Raw genomic sequence first — 21,080 nt, 5'->3', positions numbered from 1 at the left:
TTTACAATTTATATATGTTCTTGAAAGCCAACGACATTTATACATTGTAATGGAATATGCACAAAATGGAGAATTGTTTAATTTCCTAGTCAGGAAGAAAAAGCTTTCTGTTGAGTTAGCCATGGACTTTTTCCGACAAATTGTTTTAGCAATTGAGTATCTTCATTGGCATGGGATATGTCATCGTGATCTTAAACCAGAAAACATTCTACTTGATTCGAACAACCAAATTAAAGTCGCAGATTTTGGATTCGCGCGATGGGTTAAACATAACATCACAGAAACATCATGCGGGTCACCCCATTACGCCGCTCCGGAGGTTATTAAGGGCACCCCGTACGATGGGCGTAAAGCTGACATTTGGAGTCTTGGAGTAATTTTATATGCTCTTCTTGCAGTATGTTTTTTCCTTACTGGATGCTTTGTCCAGTAAGATTGTTTCGAAACTAACACATAGGGATATTTACCATTTGATGATACATCAACCAAAATTGTATTAGCAAAAGTCAAAAGAGGCAAGTTTACTATGCCTCCATTCCCTCCTGATGTCCAAGATCTTATTTACAAGATGCTTACAGTTGATCCTGCTAAAAGAATTACCATCAATGAAATTAAACAACATCCTTGTTTCCGACGAAATCTTCCAACCAATTATATTCTTCCTTCACCCATTCCCTTCACGTCCGTTTCTAATGCGATTAATATGTCAGAATTGTCACCAAATATAATTTCAGTGTTAACCCAAATCGGCTTTTCCAACATCAATGAGCTTAAATCCGATCTCGAAAGCACAGATAACACCATGGCCAAAGTATTTGTTCACATGCTTACCTCGAATTATGATCTTGATCAATTACCATGGGACGAATTTTCCACGTCACATGAACATAGTGCACATTTTGACTCCAATTCCTTCATAATAAACCCTACACAACATGAACCCACGCCATTTCATCCAACTAACGCAAATACTAATTCAGCGTCATTTGATGCGAATTCATTTGCGTCACATCCAAGTTGGGACTATGAGTCCACAAATGTCACGTCGATAATTCTCGAACGAAACATCGAAATTAGCGGACGTACCATTTGGCATGTAATGTGCGGCGTGCAAGAGGCAGCTGATGACTGCGGACTTCAATGGTTTCATCCAAATCGAATTACAATGTACGTACGGACAAACGACGCAACGTTTTACGGAAGTGTAATCGGTGAATATATATCCGAAAATAAAATTAGTGTTAAGGTTAGAATGCACAAAGGAATAGAAACACAATTCGTCGATTTCGCTGAACGAATATTACAAGTAATGGGTTTGTCGGTGACATGATAAATGTATGTGGGAGAATGTAATTAAATGGTTAAATCAATTTTTTTATATAAATATTCACCTAAGCGAAACATTTTTGTATATATTTTTGGATTTTCCTTTGAATTTTATTTCTCACTCTCTTTTGTTTAATATATGTAAAGGAATTCCTCAATCAACTTATTATTAAAAATTATATATTTCGTATCAAAACTATGTTTTATATTTATGTCAGAAAACAACAAAAATCAAAAAAAAAAAATTATATATATATAAAAACAATTAAACATAAACTATTTTTTATAAAATTATATAATTTTTTTGTTTTTTTTTTTTTTTTGTATATATAATACAAAATCAAGTAGGCTCAACCAGGTACAAACTAAAGTTTTTCATTATTAATTTATTTGTTGCGAAAACAAATTTTGTTATCAAATTGAAAATATTCACCCAATTAATACTTATTTCGTTTGGTATAATAATATTTTCAACCATTCCAAATATGTATTTAAAATAATAACAAAAATATTTTATGAATTCGATTTTACAATCGTTTACAATTGTAACAATAGAGTTATACAATGCGTTATCCAATTCGTCATTACTTAAGTTATGAAATCTTTTTTTAAGTGCTATAAAAAATTTTGGAATTTTCGTTATAATAATTTTTTTATTATTTGTTAATAAAATCGATTTCATATAAATTTGTAATTTCTTTATTTCATTTTCATGAAGTTTATTATTATTATTCGAAGGATTCACATTTACGAAATTATTTGCTAATTCATTAAAAATAATATGTAGAGGTATTTCATCCGAATTATTTAAAATTTTCCAAAAATTTATTAACTTTTGGATTTCATTATCTGATTCATTCCATGCTTTAGAGACATAAGACATTAATTCCAATATGTTTTCTTTTGCTGCTTCGATTTGATTAGAAATTGAATGTTTACAATCAATTAACGATAGTAATACATCGTAATCATTAAATTTCTTTATGTATCGTTTGATTATCTTATTCCACGTATAAATTTGGAAATTTTTGTTATTCTTTGCGATGTCTTGAATCGAAAATAAATTATGGAAATATTCGACGGGATTATTAATTTCTTTCGTTGCTTGAAGAAGGAAATAATCAAAATTTATTTTGAAATATTCGTCCTTAATTACGTTTTTGGAAATATACTCTTGAGGAAATAAAAATCCGTTTTTATACATATCCTTTAATACGTATTTTTTATTTTTTGATACTATTCGTGGATATATTCGCATAAGATAGATTGTATCCATTAAGCCTCTACTTTGTATTTCATTAAATGGATATTCATATTGTTCTAAATAACATGGATCCGAAAATGGTAATATAATTTTATATAATAAAAGTATTTCATATGCTGTGGCATAAAATGGTACCCAATTTAATGTTGATTGAATTTCCATGTGTTGATGAAAAAAACAATAACCGCCGTAAATTGAGATATTAGTTGGTCGTGTGAAGTGAGGCGTTGTAAAGGCTTTACAAAATTTGACAAACGATGGAGCTTTTGCGTTTGTTGAAATAAAGTTTAAAGAATCAATTAATATTTGATTATAATTTCGTATCTTTAGTTGTGGTATCATTAGGGTTTTGATAAAAACTTTGGCAAAAAAATCTTTACCCTGAGCATAACAATTTTTTGCAATTGAAAAGTGTTCATCTGTAAGAAAATTACTAGCATGTTCAATAGCTAAAATGAGATTGTGGAAACATGTTATTGGCGTTTGTCTTTTATCAAGTTTAAACGTAAGTTCATCATACTTATTGAATAATGAAACCAAGAAATTGGGATATGATTCATAAAATGAAGAAATAAAATGACATGATATGTTTGGACAATTAAGTGGTAACAATAACTTTAAAATACATACCGCATAAACAATTGTATCAGGAAATGTATAAAAAGAAAAAAGAGAAGGAAATGTAACATGAGCAAACAAAATTAGTGCGCTTGCCTTAGTAGAAAAATGGTTGACTATGCTGCCAGTAAATTGGCCTAATTTTTTTGACCCATAAAATAACATATTTTTGATTGCATCTTCAATCAAAAATGAATAGATGTGAACCTCGTCTTTAAAGTCTTGAGTTTTATTTGGATTTAAGTAAAAGTTAAAAATTTTTGTATATGGAACTTGTTTTTGAAAACCATTTTGTTTATACAAAAAATTTGCTGTGATATAAGCTGAAACCAGAAGGTTTACTATAAGGTCCGAATAAACTTTACGAAAGGAATTTGATTCATCAATTGCCTTTTGATTAATCGCAGCATCAAACCAATTCGTTTGGCTGTTTAATTTTGAAGCATGTTGATATAGGTCCTGAAGTACCCTGTCCTCCAATTTGTTATGTTGGTCAAAAAAAATGAAATTAATTTCTGAGGAAATTTCAATGCCCCACAAATTATAACGGTTGTTGGGGTGAATGGGCAGAAAGAAAAAAACGAATGAATATCAAAGATCTGTTTTTGGCAATGGGTTCCATTCCATGGCCACAATAAAGTGTTTTTGGGCAACAGAAATAAAAAGGTATAAAAAATTTTTTTTCGTTTTTTTCCCAATGTAAATCAGCAACATTATATGATGTGTAGATTATCTTGGATGTTCTCTCTTTTTGTATTTTATTAACTCATTTAGAACTTGATCGATGAATAATGGAAAAAGTTGAGAAGTAATGAAGTCGAATAATAAATTAAAAAAAAAAGGATAATCAAAAATGATAAGAAACAATAAAACAAGAAAAGGTAAAGAAAAGACTTGGTTGGCGAAAATGCTACTGTGACAACATCAGTTTTCTGGACAAAATTCACTTTTTTGTGGTTTTTTTATGCATACAAATCCATTTTTCTATGGTGCCTAAGATTATTTAACTCAGAAAAAACATTAAAACTTGATCGTCTTTTGAACCAAAAGATACCAATTTTCAATAACCTTTTTTTGATAGGTCCTGTGTAACATTTTCTATATAAAGTGGTAGATAAATTATGGCTTTTGCTATTATGAATAAAAAGATCTTTGTCTTTTAAACTATTTTTTTTTTAAAAAAACAAATCTTTAGTGAATGTATTGGTTTTGAAATTGAGACTTTAAAGGTCTCGGAATAAAGACGAATAAAAGACATTCCCCAGAATTATTGACTCTCATAAAATTTTTCAGAAGACATCACCTGACCTTTGTAAAGTATATAAAGTCATAAGTTAACTCAATTTTTGAATATGGCCCATTTTTGTACAACGTGCAATGGAAGGATCCCCTATGAGGAGAACAAGACATACAATGTCTGTAAGAATTGCAAAAATAGAGTCAAGCCTTTTTGCAGAGAAGACTCGAAAAGGCGAAGAAACAGATTTCATCGTTGCTTATGATCGTTACAAAGAAGCAAAACAACTACACGATAATCTAATAAAATCGCTTCAAGTATTCTGCGCTAAAATAGCACCAATCATTGAGCCTCAAGAAAATACCAGAAATGTATTATTTGACATTTTCAACCCTAACATGAAAAATGAAAGTCGAGAAGCCTATAGCTATGACTGGATGAAAGAAGGACAAATACCACCTTACTTATTAAATCCACTTAATGAAATTCAGCTCATTCTCGAACATTTTAGTGAACTAAAAGAAAACCGACAAAAGTTCAGAGTAATGCTTAAGAAAGAACAAGAAACCTTAGATCGTTTAGGTAAATCAAGGAAAGCTCAACGTCAACAACGATTAGTTCAAAGTTTAGAATTTCAATATCAAAATTTCCACAATGAATTTGTTTCATCTGTTTCAATGTTTGACCAAAACAAGAAAGATGTATACAAAGATGTTTATAATGGGTATACACGTCTTCTTTCGGAGATCAAAATTCAAGCAGATCGAGGATTACTTCCACTTGATGAAGCACAAAGTCCACATCCATTAGATTTTGACTACCAAAACCACAGGGGCGGCAGAAGAGCTAAAATTGTACTTCAACCATCGAAATCAGATACATCAGAATCGGACGAACCTCCAAAAGAAGAAGAGCCACAATTTACATTTGAAGACCTCGACGACGGCAGCATGGGATCTCGGTCAATTCGCGATTTGATTTCATCAGCAGAGAACTTGGAACCAAAGAACAAAAAACTCTTTGCGTCATCTGATTCTTCTGATGAAAACTCCGAAGAAAAGAAGGAAAGGTCAGAGGAAGACAAATCATTTGGCGAAGAGAAAAGTGATAAAGAATCCTCTGATCATAATAATAAAGAAGAAGAAGACGGAAAAGAGAAATCGGCAGAAGAAAAAGAGAAATCAAATGAAGAAAAGATTCATGAAGAAGAGAAAGAGAAATCAAATGAAGAAGAGAAAGAGAAATCAAATGAAGAAGAGAAAGAGAAATCAACTGAAGAAAAGATTCATGAAGAAGAGAAAGAGAAATCGAATGAAGAAAAGATTCATGAAGAAGAGAAAGAGAAATCAAATGAAGAAGAGAAAGAGAAATCAACTGAAGAAAAGATTCATGAAGAAGAGAAAGAGAAATCGAATGAAGAAAAGATTCATGAAGAAGAGAAAGAGAAATCGAATGAAGAAAAGATTCATGAAGAGGAGAAAGAGAAATCGAATGAAGAAAAGATTCATGAAGAAGAGAAAGAGAAATCGAATGAAGAAAAGATTCATGAAGAGGAGAAAGAGAAATCGAATGAAGAAAAGATTCATGAAGAAGAGAAAGAGAAATCGAATGAAGAAAAGATTCATGAAGAAGAGAAAGAGAAATCGAATGAAGAAAAGATTCATGAAGAGGAGAAAGAGAAATCGAATGAAGAAAAGATTCATGAAGAGGAGAAAGAGAAATCGAATGAAGAAGAAAAAGAGAAACAATCAGAAGAAAGCAAAGACGTTCCTGTTGCTGATGATACACCTAAAAAGGCTAAAGGAAAACCTAAAAAGTCACCAAAGGAGCGCAGGAAGCAAAAGAAAGACAAAGAAACGAAACAAAGCGAAGAATCAAAAGAAGAAGAAAATGCAAAAATTACTGAAGAACAACAAAACAAAGAAGAAAAATCTTCTGAAGAAATTAAAGAAGAAGAGAAAGAAGTCGTTGCTCCTGTTGAAGAATCACCTAAAAAAAAGACAAAAGGAAAACCCAAAAAGTCACAAAAAGAACACAAAAAGCAAAAGAAAGACAAAACAGTGAAACAAAATGAAGAAGAAAAAGAAAAATCATCTGAAGAAATCAAAGAAGAAGTTATACCTGAAGAAGAAGCGCCCAAAAAGACAAAAGGAAAACCCAAAAAAGAACACAAAAAGCAAAAGAAAGATAAAGTAATTAAACAAAATGAAGAAGAAAAAGAAAAATCAGAAAAAGATAATGAAACATCTGATAATAATTCTGACGATAAGGAAAAACATGACGAAGAACAAAATGTTGAAGAGAAGAAACCTTCTGATCAATTGTCGAATGAGAAAGAAAAAGTTGAAGAAGCACAAGTCGAGAAACCTGCCGAAGCATCTCCAAAGACACAACGTAAGGGATCTGTGCGAAAAGGAAAAATAAGGAAAGTGCCTAAAAAGAGCGCGAAAGGAAAGCAAAAGAATCGAAAGTAAAATGAAAATGGAAGAAAAGTCTCAACATTTCATATTCACCAAATTTGATATTAAACATACTCTTTATCTAAAAGTTTAAACACAGAAAATGTTATTGTTAAATCAGAAATTTTTTAGAATGAAATATGTTAAATTTGGAATAACGCACTTCAATTAGCAAAAATTTTTTCAGTAAAAATTTTTTGTTATAAAATATTATGATGATGAAATTTATGAAGAACAAAATTCAAATGCAGAATTTCCAATTGTTGTTATATTTTCCCCAATCATAAATTTATGCAAAAGAATAATTACAACTACATTATTCCCAAATTTAACTGATAATAATAATATATTTCTTTCAGCAAATGCATGCGATGGAATTATACTAACATTGTCTCTGATGATAATGTGTGTTATATTATCTTTGTTTTTGGTTGCTTCTTCAAATACATTAGAATTGTAAATAATATATAATCCATCTTCGATACTATATGTATGAAATATATGTGTTAAGAATATAGTACAAAAAAAAACAGTTATTAAATTAAATTTTGTATTGAGAAATCCGAAAGAACAAAAAAAAATTAAATTAATCTCAAAAATGAAGTGTTTTTTAAAAATGCATTAACAACAATCTAGATGGTTAAATCTTCAACTCTTAATTTCCACCCTGGTTATAACCAATAACGTCATGACATGATCAACTTTTTCAGTAAAAAACAACTTTTTAATAAAAATACAACGAATTTGAACGTATGGATTATCAAATTTCTGTGTTTCTTTGGAAATTTTGAATAGTTATCGTTGTGAAGTGGAATTGATAAGTTGCGATATTTTTCCCACATAAGTGATGTGATTTATTGTTTCTTCATTTTTATTCATGGACGTTCTTGAAGCAATTAAATCAAGAAGGAGTTACCGCAACTTTGATGTAAATTATGAAATACCTGAAGAAGATCTTCAAAAAATCATTGAAGTTGTACTCTCTTCCCCAACTGCTTGTAATTATCAAGACATTGACTTACTTGTGGTTACAAACAAGCAAAAGATTGATGAAGCAACAAAAATTATTTTTGATTCATGGGATAAAAACATGCAAGATAGCTTTAACAAAAGAATTCAAGAATATGGATGCAAAAACGTGATCACTGGCGATGCTACATGTGTTATCTTCTTAGTGGAAAACGAAAGAGCTACTGATCCACTTTTCAAGGATATCGATGCAGGAATTATCAGTATGTCCATCATGGCTTCTGTTCGTGTTTTTGGTTTAGATACTTTATGCCTTGGTTCATTGCTTTGGGGAAATACGAAAGGCCTTGAACAATACTTAGGAATTGGGGAAGGAAAGTTACGTATGGCTGTTGCTATTGGAAAGTCAAGAGACAGGTCAAAAGTTGGCCAAAAGGAACAACTTTGCAAGGCAACTTACATTAAGTAAATGAAGCCAACCAAAAATTGTAATATGTTTTTCGATTTTAAAAACCAACAACTTTTAATCCACTACCAATTATGTTTTCCTGTGATGCCAGTAATATGTATAATTCAATTGATATTGATTTTCATACTTACATTCATTATGCATTTAATGATATCCATAAAAAGTGAACATTTCATGTTACCCAAACCATGTTTTTTTGTAAATCAGTGGTTGAAATCTTGGTTTTATACATTAAATTTTTGATGTAACTAATTTGATGATTAATGAGAAATTGAATTGTTAAATATAATTTGATTTACACAAATACGTGTGGTGTTACTTTATTGTTACGAATATATTGTTTCAAGAAATATAAACATGAAAATTACATTTTATAAAAAACACAAAAAAAACTGTTAGTTAGTTATGAATTTCCTGGCTGACTTTGTCCATCTCCTTTTGTACGGCATCTTTTATTTCTGCATCAGTTATTTTTGTTAGCTCAGACAAAATGTAATAAACGTTCTTCTTAACGTCCAATGGAGCACCCCCTTCAATTATTGACTTCAAATGCGGAATGACTCTATCACCAACGAACTGCGAACCAAATGTTTTAGCCATTGACAGGATTGCAGATGAAGATGCGCACCTTGTATGAAGGCAAGGATCGGATAATTTATCTGCAATATTATCAGCGAATTGTAAAACAACTTGATGTAAATTTTCGAACTCGAGAAACTTTTCGATTGTTTCGATCACTGTTCCGATTTTTCTCCAATTTTCTGTTTTAAATTGATGGCCAATCCATTTCACGATTGCGTTGATATCCTTTTTCGCAAGCAACATGTTTACATGTGGAACTAAACACCTTAAACAACTCTCCATTACCATGTCATCATCTTTTGATTTCAACATCTGAATGAATCGAACAAATTTGTTCGGGTCTGCTGCTCCACATTCAAATAACTTTGGGAGGAGATTAAGAGCGGAGAGAATTACAAGTGTATTTTGTTGCTTTAACGCGCTTTCGACAAGTCGCAAAAACACATCATCTTTCGGTATTTCACTAAACATTTCACTTGCCTTATCAAATGATGTTGCGCGAATGAAGCCCATGTTGTCCTTCAAGAACGACAATAAGCATGGTATAAACTGTGGAAATGTAGTGGCAAATGGTCCAATGTTTTGTAAGAACGCATAACGGACTTTCCATGATGAATCTTTTGCAAGATTTAGAAATGGAACTGGATCACTAACTAAATTAATATGCTTGGATGCAACAAATAAAGAATTGGATTTAACCCTAGTGTCTCTGGCAATAGTAGAAGGAACAATAATTTGATTAAATAATTCTTGTGGATTTTGGGAGTAATCAACAATGTCTGAAAATGCGTTTAGAATGGCTAATTTTAGTATAATCATTTTTGTTTTGTATAATCGTGTACATTGGTTAATGAAAAAATTGATGTTTTTTGGTGATAGTTTGGACATTAACTTTGAAACAAAACTTATAACAAGAGCAAGAACATCTTTGTTTTCTCTTTCAAAGAAAGAAGCAAAATATGGGAAGAATTGAGTTTGAAGAAATTTTTCGCTGCACATTTCTAAAAATAATTTGGCAAATTCTACCATTTCCTCTGTAATTGAACTTCCACATTCACTGATAATTTTTCCTAAAAGTAGCAGGAAAGAAGTTAATACTGTTTCTTCGACTCCTTTAAAAACAATGAAACCTAGATTTTTGACAAGAATTCTTGTGGAAAATATGTCTCCTAAGTCGCAACATTGGATAATAAAACCTATAAGCTGTATTCTATCAAAAGATGTTTTGTTTTTGGCAAGTTCTGGTAACATATAAAAAAATGCAATACAGGCGTCTGCATTACATTTAACGATGTCACGAATTAATTTGTGATGAGAACTCAATTGCAAGTTCTGTTGAACTTGCATCATCCCAGAAAGTTTGTAAAGAAAACCCTTCAAGCCAAACGATAAAATATCATTCAAAAAACGACGTTACTTTCAATTCATAACCTGAATTAACCCAAAAAACGTTTAAATATTTGAGAACAAAAAAGACTTTACCATCTATCTGCATTAAGCATATTCCTTGCTATATGTTTGCTTTTTTACTTAACAGTTATAATCAACAAAGTTTAAAATATCATACTTTATGAAATCATATTTCCAACTTTTAAAATTTCAAACAAGAGCATTGTTACGTGTTCTAATAATATAATATATATAACATTAAGATGTAACAAAGATTATGTTATTTTAATTTTGTTTATTTATCTTCATCGTCATCAGGAACAACATCTATTAATGAAAGAGGAAAGAATCCTTCTTTCTTTGTCATTAGATTCATTCCATATCCTTGAGTACTTGTAATAAATTTAACTTGAACAAAATCACCCGTTTCAATTTTTATCTCTTGTGAATTTTGTGGTTTGAAGTTCTCCATGAGTAAAAAGGTTTCTCCAATATATGTTTTTGAATTATCTTCTTTAAAAAATACATATGTCGATGGAAACAATCCAACTTTCCCATTTTTAAGTTCGCCTTCCCACCAACCATTTTCATTTTTCTTTAGAAGTTTAATTTTGGTTCCTCTTTTAAAACATAAATCAGAAGGTTCTTTACTTTTATAATTACTAATTGCATAAACATATTTTTCATTTTCTGATATTTTTTGTTTGATAATTTCACTATAAATTATTTCATTTCCCGTGATATATTGGTTGAAATCATTGATAAATTGTTGATAATGAGTAATGGTCATATCAATATATTTTTTATAATATTCTTTCATTTTCATACATCTAAAGCTTTCAAAATTCCCTAAGTAATTGTTAAAACTTGATATTTGCTTTTCTAGATTTTCCTCAATTTGATTTTCATTAGGTGCTTTATTCATTAAATGTTTTTCATTTTTTGATACAAAACTAAATCTTCTTCTTTTCTTTGGCGTTTTTCCTTTGATTTTTGTGCCTATTTTTGATTTTTCTTTTTTTAATGATGAGTAATATTTTTTCTTTTGAGATAAAAGAGTTACTTGAAAAACTTTTAATTCATTAATAATTTTTTCATGAACTTGATATGTATATTTTTTTTGAAACTCTATTTCTTTCTTTATTTGGTCTGCTATATTAACAAGGACTTCATCTTTTGGATCAAAATTATCAGGTATTGCTTTTTGAAGAAATTTATAGTATTTTGTATTTGCATCAAATCTTTTCTGCAACATGCTTAACAATAAGTTAAAGTTATTTATTCCATTTTTCGTTTTTAATTGTATATCGTTAAGTAATGCATGAAGATCAGATAAAGAATTTTCGGAATTCATTTTAAAAACTAAAATAGTTAAGTAAAAAATATTAAAAATTTGAAAATAAAAAAAGCAAAAAAAGAGAAACCAATATTTAAATAAGAAGAAAAAGTTAAAAAAATGTATTATTTACATATATATAATTAATTACAAAATTTTCTTTGTTGTAATTTTGGAATAATTTTTCAACAAGAAAACAAAGTACGCAACAAATTCTATTACACATAAACAAAAAAGAAACATTGGGAATGAACTTTTCTTTCGTTTCGGTATCTTTGTTTCGATTTCTTTCATTTCTCCTTTTATTTCATTTGCCATTTCTAACGCTTCGTTTTCAATTTGAATGAATTCTTTTCGTATTTCGCTATTTATTCCTTTTAATTGACTTTTGGCTCCTTCCCAAAGGTCAATGAACTCTGTCCTCATGCTCCATAACGCATCTTTGACTCTTTCGAATCGCGCAGAAGCATTATTAAGTGAAGGCACCATTTTTTTATCAATAAATGTTTTGAGTTGATCAGCAGAAACACATTCGTTAGCTCTTAAAATCATTTCATTGACTTCATTGAAAGCATCGGAAAGTTTTATGATCTCTGATTCACTTAGCGTCGAATTTGAGTTTTTGATCTGTGATATGTAATTTGAAATAGTAAGCATCTTGGCACGACGGTACATCTTTTGGGGAGTACGGTTACCATAAAGGAACTTATTGATGGATTTTCGGCTTCTGTTGGAGATTTTTTCCCAATTTTGAATGGGCGAATAATCTGATGTTGGAATGAAAGTTTCAGAAATAAGATCTGACTTGCAATCACTACAACCAACTGTGTGTCCAAACATCGAAATATAGCCATATTCATAGAGATGAGTGAGATTTTGCATCAAACAATCTTGGACAGTATTAGATTTTGTGATATATTTTATAATTAAAGTATTTTCCTTTTTATAAATACGAATCCTCAGTGGTTCGTCAGTTGAATATTCAAACGAACAAATGTTTGATGGAAATATTTCAGTTCCTGAAAGTTCAATATTCATTTGGTTGTTTCGAGGTATAAGCGAAATTGTTAGCCCAATAAAAGATGTTGATGTGTTAGGGCATGGAAATTTACTGAAAGTAAAAATAAATAAATCTTTAATAAGTTGAAGTTCAATTTCACTCATCCAATCTTTTGAAACGGTTGGAAGCCTATTACAAATGCCCCCATATGTTTCCTTGACATTAGTTGTAAAATGTAAAATTCTTTTTTGAGAAATAATTTGACCAACCAAAGACCAATTTCCAATTTCTCTGATTCCAGTATGAAGGAACGGAGGAGTTAGTGAATATGTTGTATCGATTTTTGGGAAAACTATTTGAAGAAAGAGTAAAAACATGTTTTGGGAAAGGTTAACATGCACTTAACGTTTTCAATTTTCAAAAGTTTATAAAAAAATGCATTTTCTCCAAACATTTGAAGTAATATTTTCTTGAAGCATAAATCATAATTAATTAATTTTTTATGACCAACCAGTTGGTATACCTGTATTCCAAAGTAAGTATTTTATAAGGAATTGCATGAAAAAAGAAGGTGTCACCGGCATCATAAATTTAAAATTTTCTAATTTGAAATCATTAAATAGAGATTTACATGGTATCAAGTAGGGTTTTTGACATCATCGTAAAAAAGTAAGAGAATTAAACATGTTTCATATCAAAAAGAAAAATTTGTTGCAACATGATATCACTTCATCAATTTTCATAAACGTACATGTATTCAAAAATATTATTTTCAATGATATTTGAACGCCGCCAAAAGAATTTTGAGAAGAGGTTCTTGGCGGGAAACAATCTGATTAGATGGATTTATCTGTTTTTAAGGCACTCTTGGTGCCTGATCAAAATGCAATTACACAGGCGACCGAAGTTATTATGGCAGCTTCAGAGAATCCCCAATTTATTCTTTTTTTGTTAAATTCAATTGTTCAACCAGAAGTTCAACAAGATCAAACACTTACAATTCAAATTATTATTCAAATTGTAAACTTAATTCGAAGCAAATGGATTGGACGTTATCAAGACCATCAAGGCGATGTATATTGGACACCTGAAAATCAAGAGCAAATTTCAATTTCACTATTAGATTTGATGTTTCAATTCAATTTCCAACTCAGGTCACATTTTTTTACTGCATTTCGTAGTATAATTCTAAAATCATTCCCAAGAATTCAAAATTTTATGAATAGGCTTATTGAAATATATCATGCAAAATCAGATAGCCTTGAGGATACACTTTCATTTTTAAATTTATGTTATTTTTGGGGAAAAGCATGCTTTAATCGCAAAGAAAATGCATATATTGGTATATATAATACTCCTGAAGAAATGGTCAATGATCTTGATAATACTAATACAAGACTTCTTCCATGTTATAAATCTATTGCATCTAGTGCATTACCTATTGTTCTTACGCACGATTCAGCAGCATCAGTTATCGCAACTATTTCAAAAATTTTATACCGTTCATTAAAGGTTTTTAGTACAACATTATTTTCAGCAGAATTTATTACTCTCATTTCAGAAATTACAAATACATTACTCATTGAAACAAACAAGGAAAATATTTTAAAAATGAAGTATCAAATTTTCAAAATGTTATTGACTCTAAATCAAATTAATCTCCAAAAACCTTCTGATTATATTGATGAAGCTCGTTTAGCTTTTTCAAATATGTACAAAGAAAGAATTGCTCCATCTATTCTACAAATAACAATTAAAGTATTATCTCTTCCAACCAATTTTATTTTATCAGCAGAAACATTAGATATTTTTTACCAATTTATAAATTACAATGTTTGTAATGAATCATTATTAACGCCTGATTTCTTATCAAATGTTCTTATTAAACATGCTAGAATTCAACCTGATGATGTTAATCAAGCTGTGATTAATCCTGAGTATTATCTGGATATTAATTTAGATTTTGATGAGGGAAATTTGGTTTCACCTCGTTATAGTTGCCGTAAAATTGTAACTGCGATAGCAAAAACTCCAATTGCACCACAATTTTATCTTTTTTTACTTACTCAACCAACAGATATATTTGATTTTGAATGTAAAATCTTTCTACTTCTATACTTTTTAAAATCAATGAAAAAAGAACATGATAAATGGAAGAAAAAGATGAAAAAACATAAAAATCAAATCAATATGGATAATATACCTGTTATTCCAAACTTACCACAAGAGTTCATTTCTAATATTATTAATGAACTTTCAAAGTTTAACCAATATCCTCCTTTCCTAATTGTAACATTACTTTGGTTTTGTTCTGTAATTTTAAAGGATATTGATCCTCAAAATGGATTTAGAATTGCATATCAAATAATTGCATTAAGTAACCAACCTATTGTTGTGCTTGCTGCATCTAAGTTACTAGTTTCTTGTAACAAATATATTGAAGAAAAGCAACAAATTGATTTAGCTCCAATTCTTACCAAATTACTTGAAAACACAGTTATCTTTAAATCAAAAATAGCATCAGATGTAATTGATGCTGTATGTGAAAATAGTTGCCAAAATATGGACACAATTAATGGTGATTTAATATCAATGCTTTTTAATAGTGCTATTCAAAGAATTGCAGCTGGTGAAGAATGTTCTGAAGGAGCAACTTCTATTCTCGATTTAATTGCTACTTTAATTCGAAATATTAATGATGATTCTCCTATTCTAATTCAACTTGCAGAATTTGTTATTCCAAAAGTTATATCAATTTTTTGTGATTATCCAGATAACTTTGTTTATACACAACTATTTGATATTATTTCAACATTTTCAGTAAAATTTGAAGAAGCTCTTCCAGTACAAATCCAATCTTTACCTCCTTTATTCCAAATATTATCATCAGATGAAAGTTTCTTTGATGCAACACGTGAATTAGTTTGGTATCTTTATCCAATTATTTGTGCAAAGAATCATCCATTGGCAAATCAACCAGAATTAGTTAATGCTTTGATTCAAGTTACAAATACAATGTTTCAAACTGCACGTGCAGAAAATGATGGAGAAAGAGAAGGTTATTCTTTATTATTGGCTTCTTGTTTAATTCAAGAATTTGGAGCTGTTGCATTTTCATTAGTTCCTCTTGCAATAGTAGCACTTGAACAAGAAATTGTACCATTTGAAGATAGTGATGAAGAAACATATGATCCAATAGTTTTTATTGGAGGAATTTATGTGATAGCATCAGCTATTGTTGTTGATGAACAACAAATTATTGGATTAATACAAAGCAACATTGCGAATTTTATCATTAACTGTATTTCTAAATCTACAATTTCAACCTACAGAGAAATGACAATTGCTTTTATAATTCTACTTTCTTTTGCAAGAAATGGAATCAATGAAGCATATCAAAAAGCAGTAACACTTTTCAAATATTTATACAAATTAAAATTAATGGAAGAAGATGATGAAGAAAATGAAACAGAAGATGATGATCAAAATGAAGAAGAATGTGAAAATGAAAATGATGATGAAGAAGAAGACGAAGAAGAAGATTCATGTGATGATGTTTATAAACAGAAAATTGTTGCACCTTCTCATATGGGTTTAGATAATATAAATCCAATATTAATGTTTCTTCAATTTACGAAATCAGCAGGTGTTTTTGATTCGTTACCAGAAAAATATAGAATGCAAATAATTGAAATTGACCAAAAAATGGCTAACAGTCAATAAACAATTGTGGTCGGAATAATTTGCATAAGAATTATTTTTTGCAATCAAAAAAAAATCAAATTTACATCAAATAAATTGTTTTGTATTCATCATGTAATGGTAAAAATGACAAGCTTTTGAATTGATTTAAAATTATAAAAATAAATTCATTTGATAATAACTTTAAACTGATTTTTAAAATATAAAATATCATTCTTCGAAGCATAACACAAGTGATCTCGACCATGGTAAAGGCGGAAAGGCGATTCAACTTCACAGGCAACCTAAAATACCTAAACTTTTGTGTTTTCAAGACAGACTAAAACTCTATAAAGAATTCTAATTAATTAAGTAAAAAATGTTTACATTAAATTTATTTTATCCATTTTGATGTTTTATAGATAAATAACATATTCATTATTTAGAAGATCCAAAAATTATTCTTGAATTTGGAGTAATTATATACAAAATTTTTTATGTAATACCATAATTATGGGTAATTTATTCTCATAAGGATATGTTGTTACATTATGATTTTCAGCAATAAAATTGGATGAAGGATCAAAGTATTATATCAAAAAACTGAAGTAGATAGGAAACATTTTTATTGCTAAAATTTGAAATTCGTTTTGTTCATCTGCCTGTATTATAATTGAATTATTATATTTTAACAAGATATAACAAAAAAAAAAAAAACTTTTACTTAGTTTCCCACATTTCTTTTGTTATTACTGAAACATGACATTTCTTGTAATCATTTAAATGCTTATTGTAATAATTCTCAATAGTATGATGATACACAAATCCACATTTTTCTTGAACTCTTTTGGACTGTGTATTACCATCAAAATATCCACACCAAATTTTGTTCATATGTAATTCTTCAAATGCATAACGCATTATTTCAAGTGTTGCCTCGGGGCATATTCCTTGCCCCCAAAATGGAACGCCAATCCAATACCCAATTTCTCCTTCATCTTCTGCTTGGGTTAAATCACTTTTATCATGAAAGTCGATGCTGATGCAGCCAACCGGTTCGCCTTCCGTTTTTAGAACTATAGCAAAACATCCTTTTGATGAAAGTCTTGTTGCTATCGATTGTCGGCTCTCTTCAATACTTTTATGAGGTGGCCAGCCAGCAGCTAGGCCACCTCTTGTATCTTTCGCATAATTATACAAAGATTCTGCATCTTCAATCCTCCATGGTCTGAGTATCAACCTTTCCGTCTCTAGTTGCATGATCTTTAGCAGTCGAAAAATATTTTAAAAATAAAGAATTGGCAAATTAAACACAGAATTACATAACATCGATGCATCAATAACAACTTTTTGAAAAAAAATGAAACTATTTAAATAGTTTTAAACAATATAACAAGCATTTAATTTATGCAACTATTTTAGTATATTGCACGATTTCGATATTTGTTGCCATATTTTAAATGATAAATTATAAAATGTTTAATTTAAAATTAGTATTATTCGATTTCCCTTTTATTCGTATACGCAGGTTTTGGTTTTTTTTTAAAAGGATAACGTCATCATTAAAATATTTTTGGATGAAATTTTTGTTTTTGGTGAATTTACAGAAAAAAATAAAACAATTTTTTTTGTGGCATAATATCATTTTAATTTTTAGATACTAAAAGTTAAAAATGTATATCAAGCACCAAATTTCATTGAAAGATATATGATAAAATTTTTTTACGAATACGTAGTTTGCAAAAATAATAGTATGTTTGTGGAAATAATAATTTATCGATGGAAACTTTGTACAAAATTTGATCTTATATAAACATAAAATTTAAATTTTTAAAGATTTTTGTTTTTGACGGTTATGTCATAATGTTTTTACTTCTTTTTTCTTCTGTGTATTCTTTCTCAGAAGAAGAACAAAATGAACTAATCTTTCAACCGGCTTTTTTATCCGATTTTATAACAGCAAGGCAATTAAGAAATTTAACAGTAAGCGGTAAAAAAGAATTTGCACCAATAAATGGAAGATTCTTTCGAAAACCTTTAATAAACTTAATACAGAGCTTAAACCCAACAACGCTTCAGCTCCATTCATTACACTTTATGAATTTTGATGGAATGATCATCAAAGGTGAAGCATACGGAATGGCCAAATTCCCAACAATTTATGTTCATGACTGTAATTTCATAGGAGGAAATCAGCATGCAATTCATATACGAGGTCCAGAATTTTACCAGGAAAAGAATAATGAAAACGAAACACTTTATACAGAATTTGTTGAATAGAAATAAATCTTTTTTGTTTTGACTGATTTGTATTGATATAAATGTTCGTATCCACGATATTTTAAAATTAATTGATAATTATCATTGAATAATTTAAGAAGAAGAGATGTTTTGTTTTTGTATTTATTATCTTGAATATCAAGAAAAAGGATGTAAAATTGCAAAATAATTTATAATTAAGATTTAAAAAAATCGCTTTTAGAAAAAAAAAATTTATTTTCAATAACATGGCCAAGGTTCGATTCCCAAATGTGATTTTTTTTGATAAATGGATGTGAACTTCTTGAGCGATGACGAAGACGAAGATTTTGATTTTCTTGGGTCTATTGATGAAGCAGAAAGACAAAATGAAGCTAATCATCGCCAACAAGTTCCAGTCCAAAAAGTGATTCCAAGAAAAAAAATACCAGTTATTGCAAATTTAATTGATGAAAACACTGTCCAGTTTTCCGATTCGCCGGAGTTACAACAAACTTATGTTGCAAATCAAGCTGTTCATGTTTTTGTAGATCAAAATTCATTTTGGAACATTCCAATCAAAAATTATAGGCGCGTCATAAACGCACTTAAAAAATCAGAAGCATTTGATGTTAATTTGGATGTAATTCCTGATACTATTTTTACCGCAATATCAACATTCAAACCAAAACCAACAGATCCCTCAATGCTAAATTCATTGCCTAAAAAGATACTTACTAGCCTTATGAATCATCAAAGAGAATCTATTTTATTTGCTATTTCTCGCTCATTTCGTGTTTTCATTGCAGATGCAATGGGTCTTGGTAAAACAATTGAAGCGATTTCCTGTGCTTGCGTGGCTGGATTTCCCAACAAAGCAAGAGTTATTGTTTTTGCACCGTTGGAGATGGTGTCCACTTGGTTTGATAGTTTTCTTAAATACACAAATATATCTACTTCTAATATTAACATGGTCCTCAAGTCACAAAAGATTCCACCGACTCCATTAACTATAATTTCATACTCAGCTGCACAAAGAGCAACTGAAAACCTTTTGCAAATCGATTACGATATGGCTATCGTCGATGAATCTCACGTTCTCAAAAACTCAAAAACAAAAACGTACACTTCAATTTTCCCTATTTTATCAAAAGTGAAATATTTGATACTTCTTTCGGGCACCCCAACACTTAACCGTCCATCGGAACTTTTTTCACAACTCAAGTTACTTCTTCCAAAAGTCTTTAGCTCTTTTATAGAATTTGCTAATAGGTACTGTCATGGTGGATTAAATTCTTTAGGGCATTTCGAAGCAAATGGATGCACTCATGCAGAAGAATTAAAATTTGTTCTTCAACATCTTGTAATGATACGACGCGAAAAGGACGAAGTGTTAGATCTTCCTCAAAAGAGGAGATATCATATCCTCCTTAATTATTCGCCATCTACTTCAATGCGAGAGAAGATGTCACAAGTTCGAGTTTCACAGCTTGCAATTTGTTCAGGAATGCAGACAATGAAAACTGAACATACAAAAGTATTAACATCCCTTTACTCTGAAACAGCACATGAAAAACTTGAATCAATACTGAATTGGTTTTGTTCTGCCGATTTTCGAAGACCCTTTTTTAATGAAAATCGTAAGTGTTTAATATTTGCTCGGCATTTATTTGTGCTTAATGGGATCCAAGATTGGATGACAAAACAAGGAATTGACTGCATCACAATTTCCGGGGCAACCCAAAGAATACAACGGGATGCCCTACTTAACCGTTTCAGGACCACCCCTGAATGTAAAGTTTCCATTTTGGGTTTGGATGTTGCTTCAACTGGTATTACACTAACAGAAGCTTCTTTAGTGGTGTTTGCTGAGTTTGCTTGGACTCCAGGAGAACACTTACAAGCCGAAGATAGGGTGCATCGAATTGGTCAAAAAAGAGATGTGGAGATATACTATCTACATGCGCCAGGAAGCCTTGATGACAGGATCTGGGAACTACTGGAGAATAAACTCAATGTAATCAGTTTGGTTATTTCATCAAATGTAAAAACATTTGAAACTGATTTAGGAGCGTAATCACAAATATAAATAAATTTGTTTGAAGATATCATTGTTCTCTTGAAAATATTTAAATAAGTTTAATCAAAAAAACTTAATGATGTTATTAAAATAGAATTTTATGATCGAGATTTAAATGGTTATTTGTACAATTATGACAAAAGGATCTTCTTAAATATTAGAAATAGATATATCCATGTTGTTAATTTATATGTAGTTTAGTTTTTATTTTTTTGTTCTGAATTTCACTAATTTCAGCTTTTTTACTTCGAATACGAATTATTAATACAATAAGTAATGATATTTTAATTATAACCAGAACACATACAATAATAACAGTGATTGTTGTTTTATTATTATCATTTGATTGTAATTCAGTTATATAAAACTGTTTAGATATTGGAATAATAGTTATAATATGTTGAATAAACAACAACAGTGTAATTATAATAA

The 21,080-nt window shown here is 29.7% G+C and overlaps 8 protein-coding genes across 8 annotated transcripts; 6 read left to right on the top strand and 2 right to left on the bottom strand.

Annotated features, from left to right (window-relative positions):
• Positions 1-49: 49 nt before the first annotated feature.
• GO595_008993 (CAMK family protein kinase) lies at positions 50-433 on the top strand (the record flags this gene model as incomplete). Its single annotated transcript, XM_067922630.1, has 1 exon — positions 50-433. One exon carries the CDS (start codon positions 50-52, stop codon positions 431-433), a length of 384 nt encoding a protein of 127 aa, XP_067770778.1.
• Positions 434-526: 93 nt separating this feature from the next.
• Positions 527-1,330, top strand: GO595_008992 (putative CAMK family protein kinase; the record flags this gene model as incomplete). Its single annotated transcript, XM_067922629.1, has 1 exon — positions 527-1,330. One exon carries the CDS (start codon positions 527-529, stop codon positions 1,328-1,330), a length of 804 nt encoding a protein of 267 aa, XP_067770777.1.
• A 3,255-nt stretch (positions 1,331-4,585) lies between these two features.
• GO595_008991 (uncharacterized protein) lies at positions 4,586-6,919 on the top strand (the record flags this gene model as incomplete). The annotated part of the gene is made up of 1 exon (XM_067922628.1): positions 4,586-6,919. The coding sequence occupies one exon, from the start codon at positions 4,586-4,588 to the stop codon at positions 6,917-6,919; it is 2,334 nt and encodes a 777-aa protein (XP_067770776.1).
• Positions 6,920-7,781: 862 nt separating this feature from the next.
• On the top strand, positions 7,782-8,342 carry GO595_008990 (nitroreductase family protein; the record flags this gene model as incomplete). The annotated part of the gene is made up of 1 exon (XM_067922627.1): positions 7,782-8,342. The coding sequence occupies one exon, from the start codon at positions 7,782-7,784 to the stop codon at positions 8,340-8,342; it is 561 nt and encodes a 186-aa protein (XP_067770775.1).
• A 399-nt stretch (positions 8,343-8,741) lies between these two features.
• Positions 8,742-10,175, bottom strand: GO595_008989 (uncharacterized protein; the record flags this gene model as incomplete). The annotated part of the gene is made up of 1 exon (XM_067922626.1): positions 8,742-10,175. One exon carries the CDS (start codon positions 10,173-10,175, stop codon positions 8,742-8,744), a length of 1,434 nt encoding a protein of 477 aa, XP_067770774.1.
• A 1,621-nt stretch (positions 10,176-11,796) lies between these two features.
• GO595_008988 (Legume-like lectin family protein) lies at positions 11,797-12,531 on the bottom strand (the record flags this gene model as incomplete). Its single annotated transcript, XM_067922625.1, has 1 exon — positions 11,797-12,531. One exon carries the CDS (start codon positions 12,529-12,531, stop codon positions 11,797-11,799), a length of 735 nt encoding a protein of 244 aa, XP_067770773.1.
• A 2,308-nt stretch (positions 12,532-14,839) lies between these two features.
• Positions 14,840-16,372, top strand: GO595_008987 (uncharacterized protein; the record flags this gene model as incomplete). The annotated part of the gene is made up of 1 exon (XM_067922621.1): positions 14,840-16,372. One exon carries the CDS (start codon positions 14,840-14,842, stop codon positions 16,370-16,372), a length of 1,533 nt encoding a protein of 510 aa, XP_067770772.1.
• A 2,506-nt stretch (positions 16,373-18,878) lies between these two features.
• On the top strand, positions 18,879-20,645 carry GO595_008986 (SWI/SNF-related matrix-associated actin-dependent regulator of chromatin subfamily A-like protein 1; the record flags this gene model as incomplete). Its single annotated transcript, XM_067922620.1, has 1 exon — positions 18,879-20,645. The coding sequence occupies one exon, from the start codon at positions 18,879-18,881 to the stop codon at positions 20,643-20,645; it is 1,767 nt and encodes a 588-aa protein (XP_067770771.1).
• Positions 20,646-21,080: the final 435 nt, after the last annotated feature.

The sequence above is a fragment of the Histomonas meleagridis genome, assembly GCF_020186115.1.
Source record: "Histomonas meleagridis strain 2922-C6/04-10x chromosome Unknown contig_82, whole genome shotgun sequence".
In the NCBI taxonomy this organism is placed as follows: Eukaryota; Parabasalia; order Tritrichomonadida; family Dientamoebidae; genus Histomonas; species Histomonas meleagridis.
The sequence above is the reverse complement of the archived record's forward strand: the minus strand, read 5'-3'. Positions and strand labels throughout refer to the sequence as shown.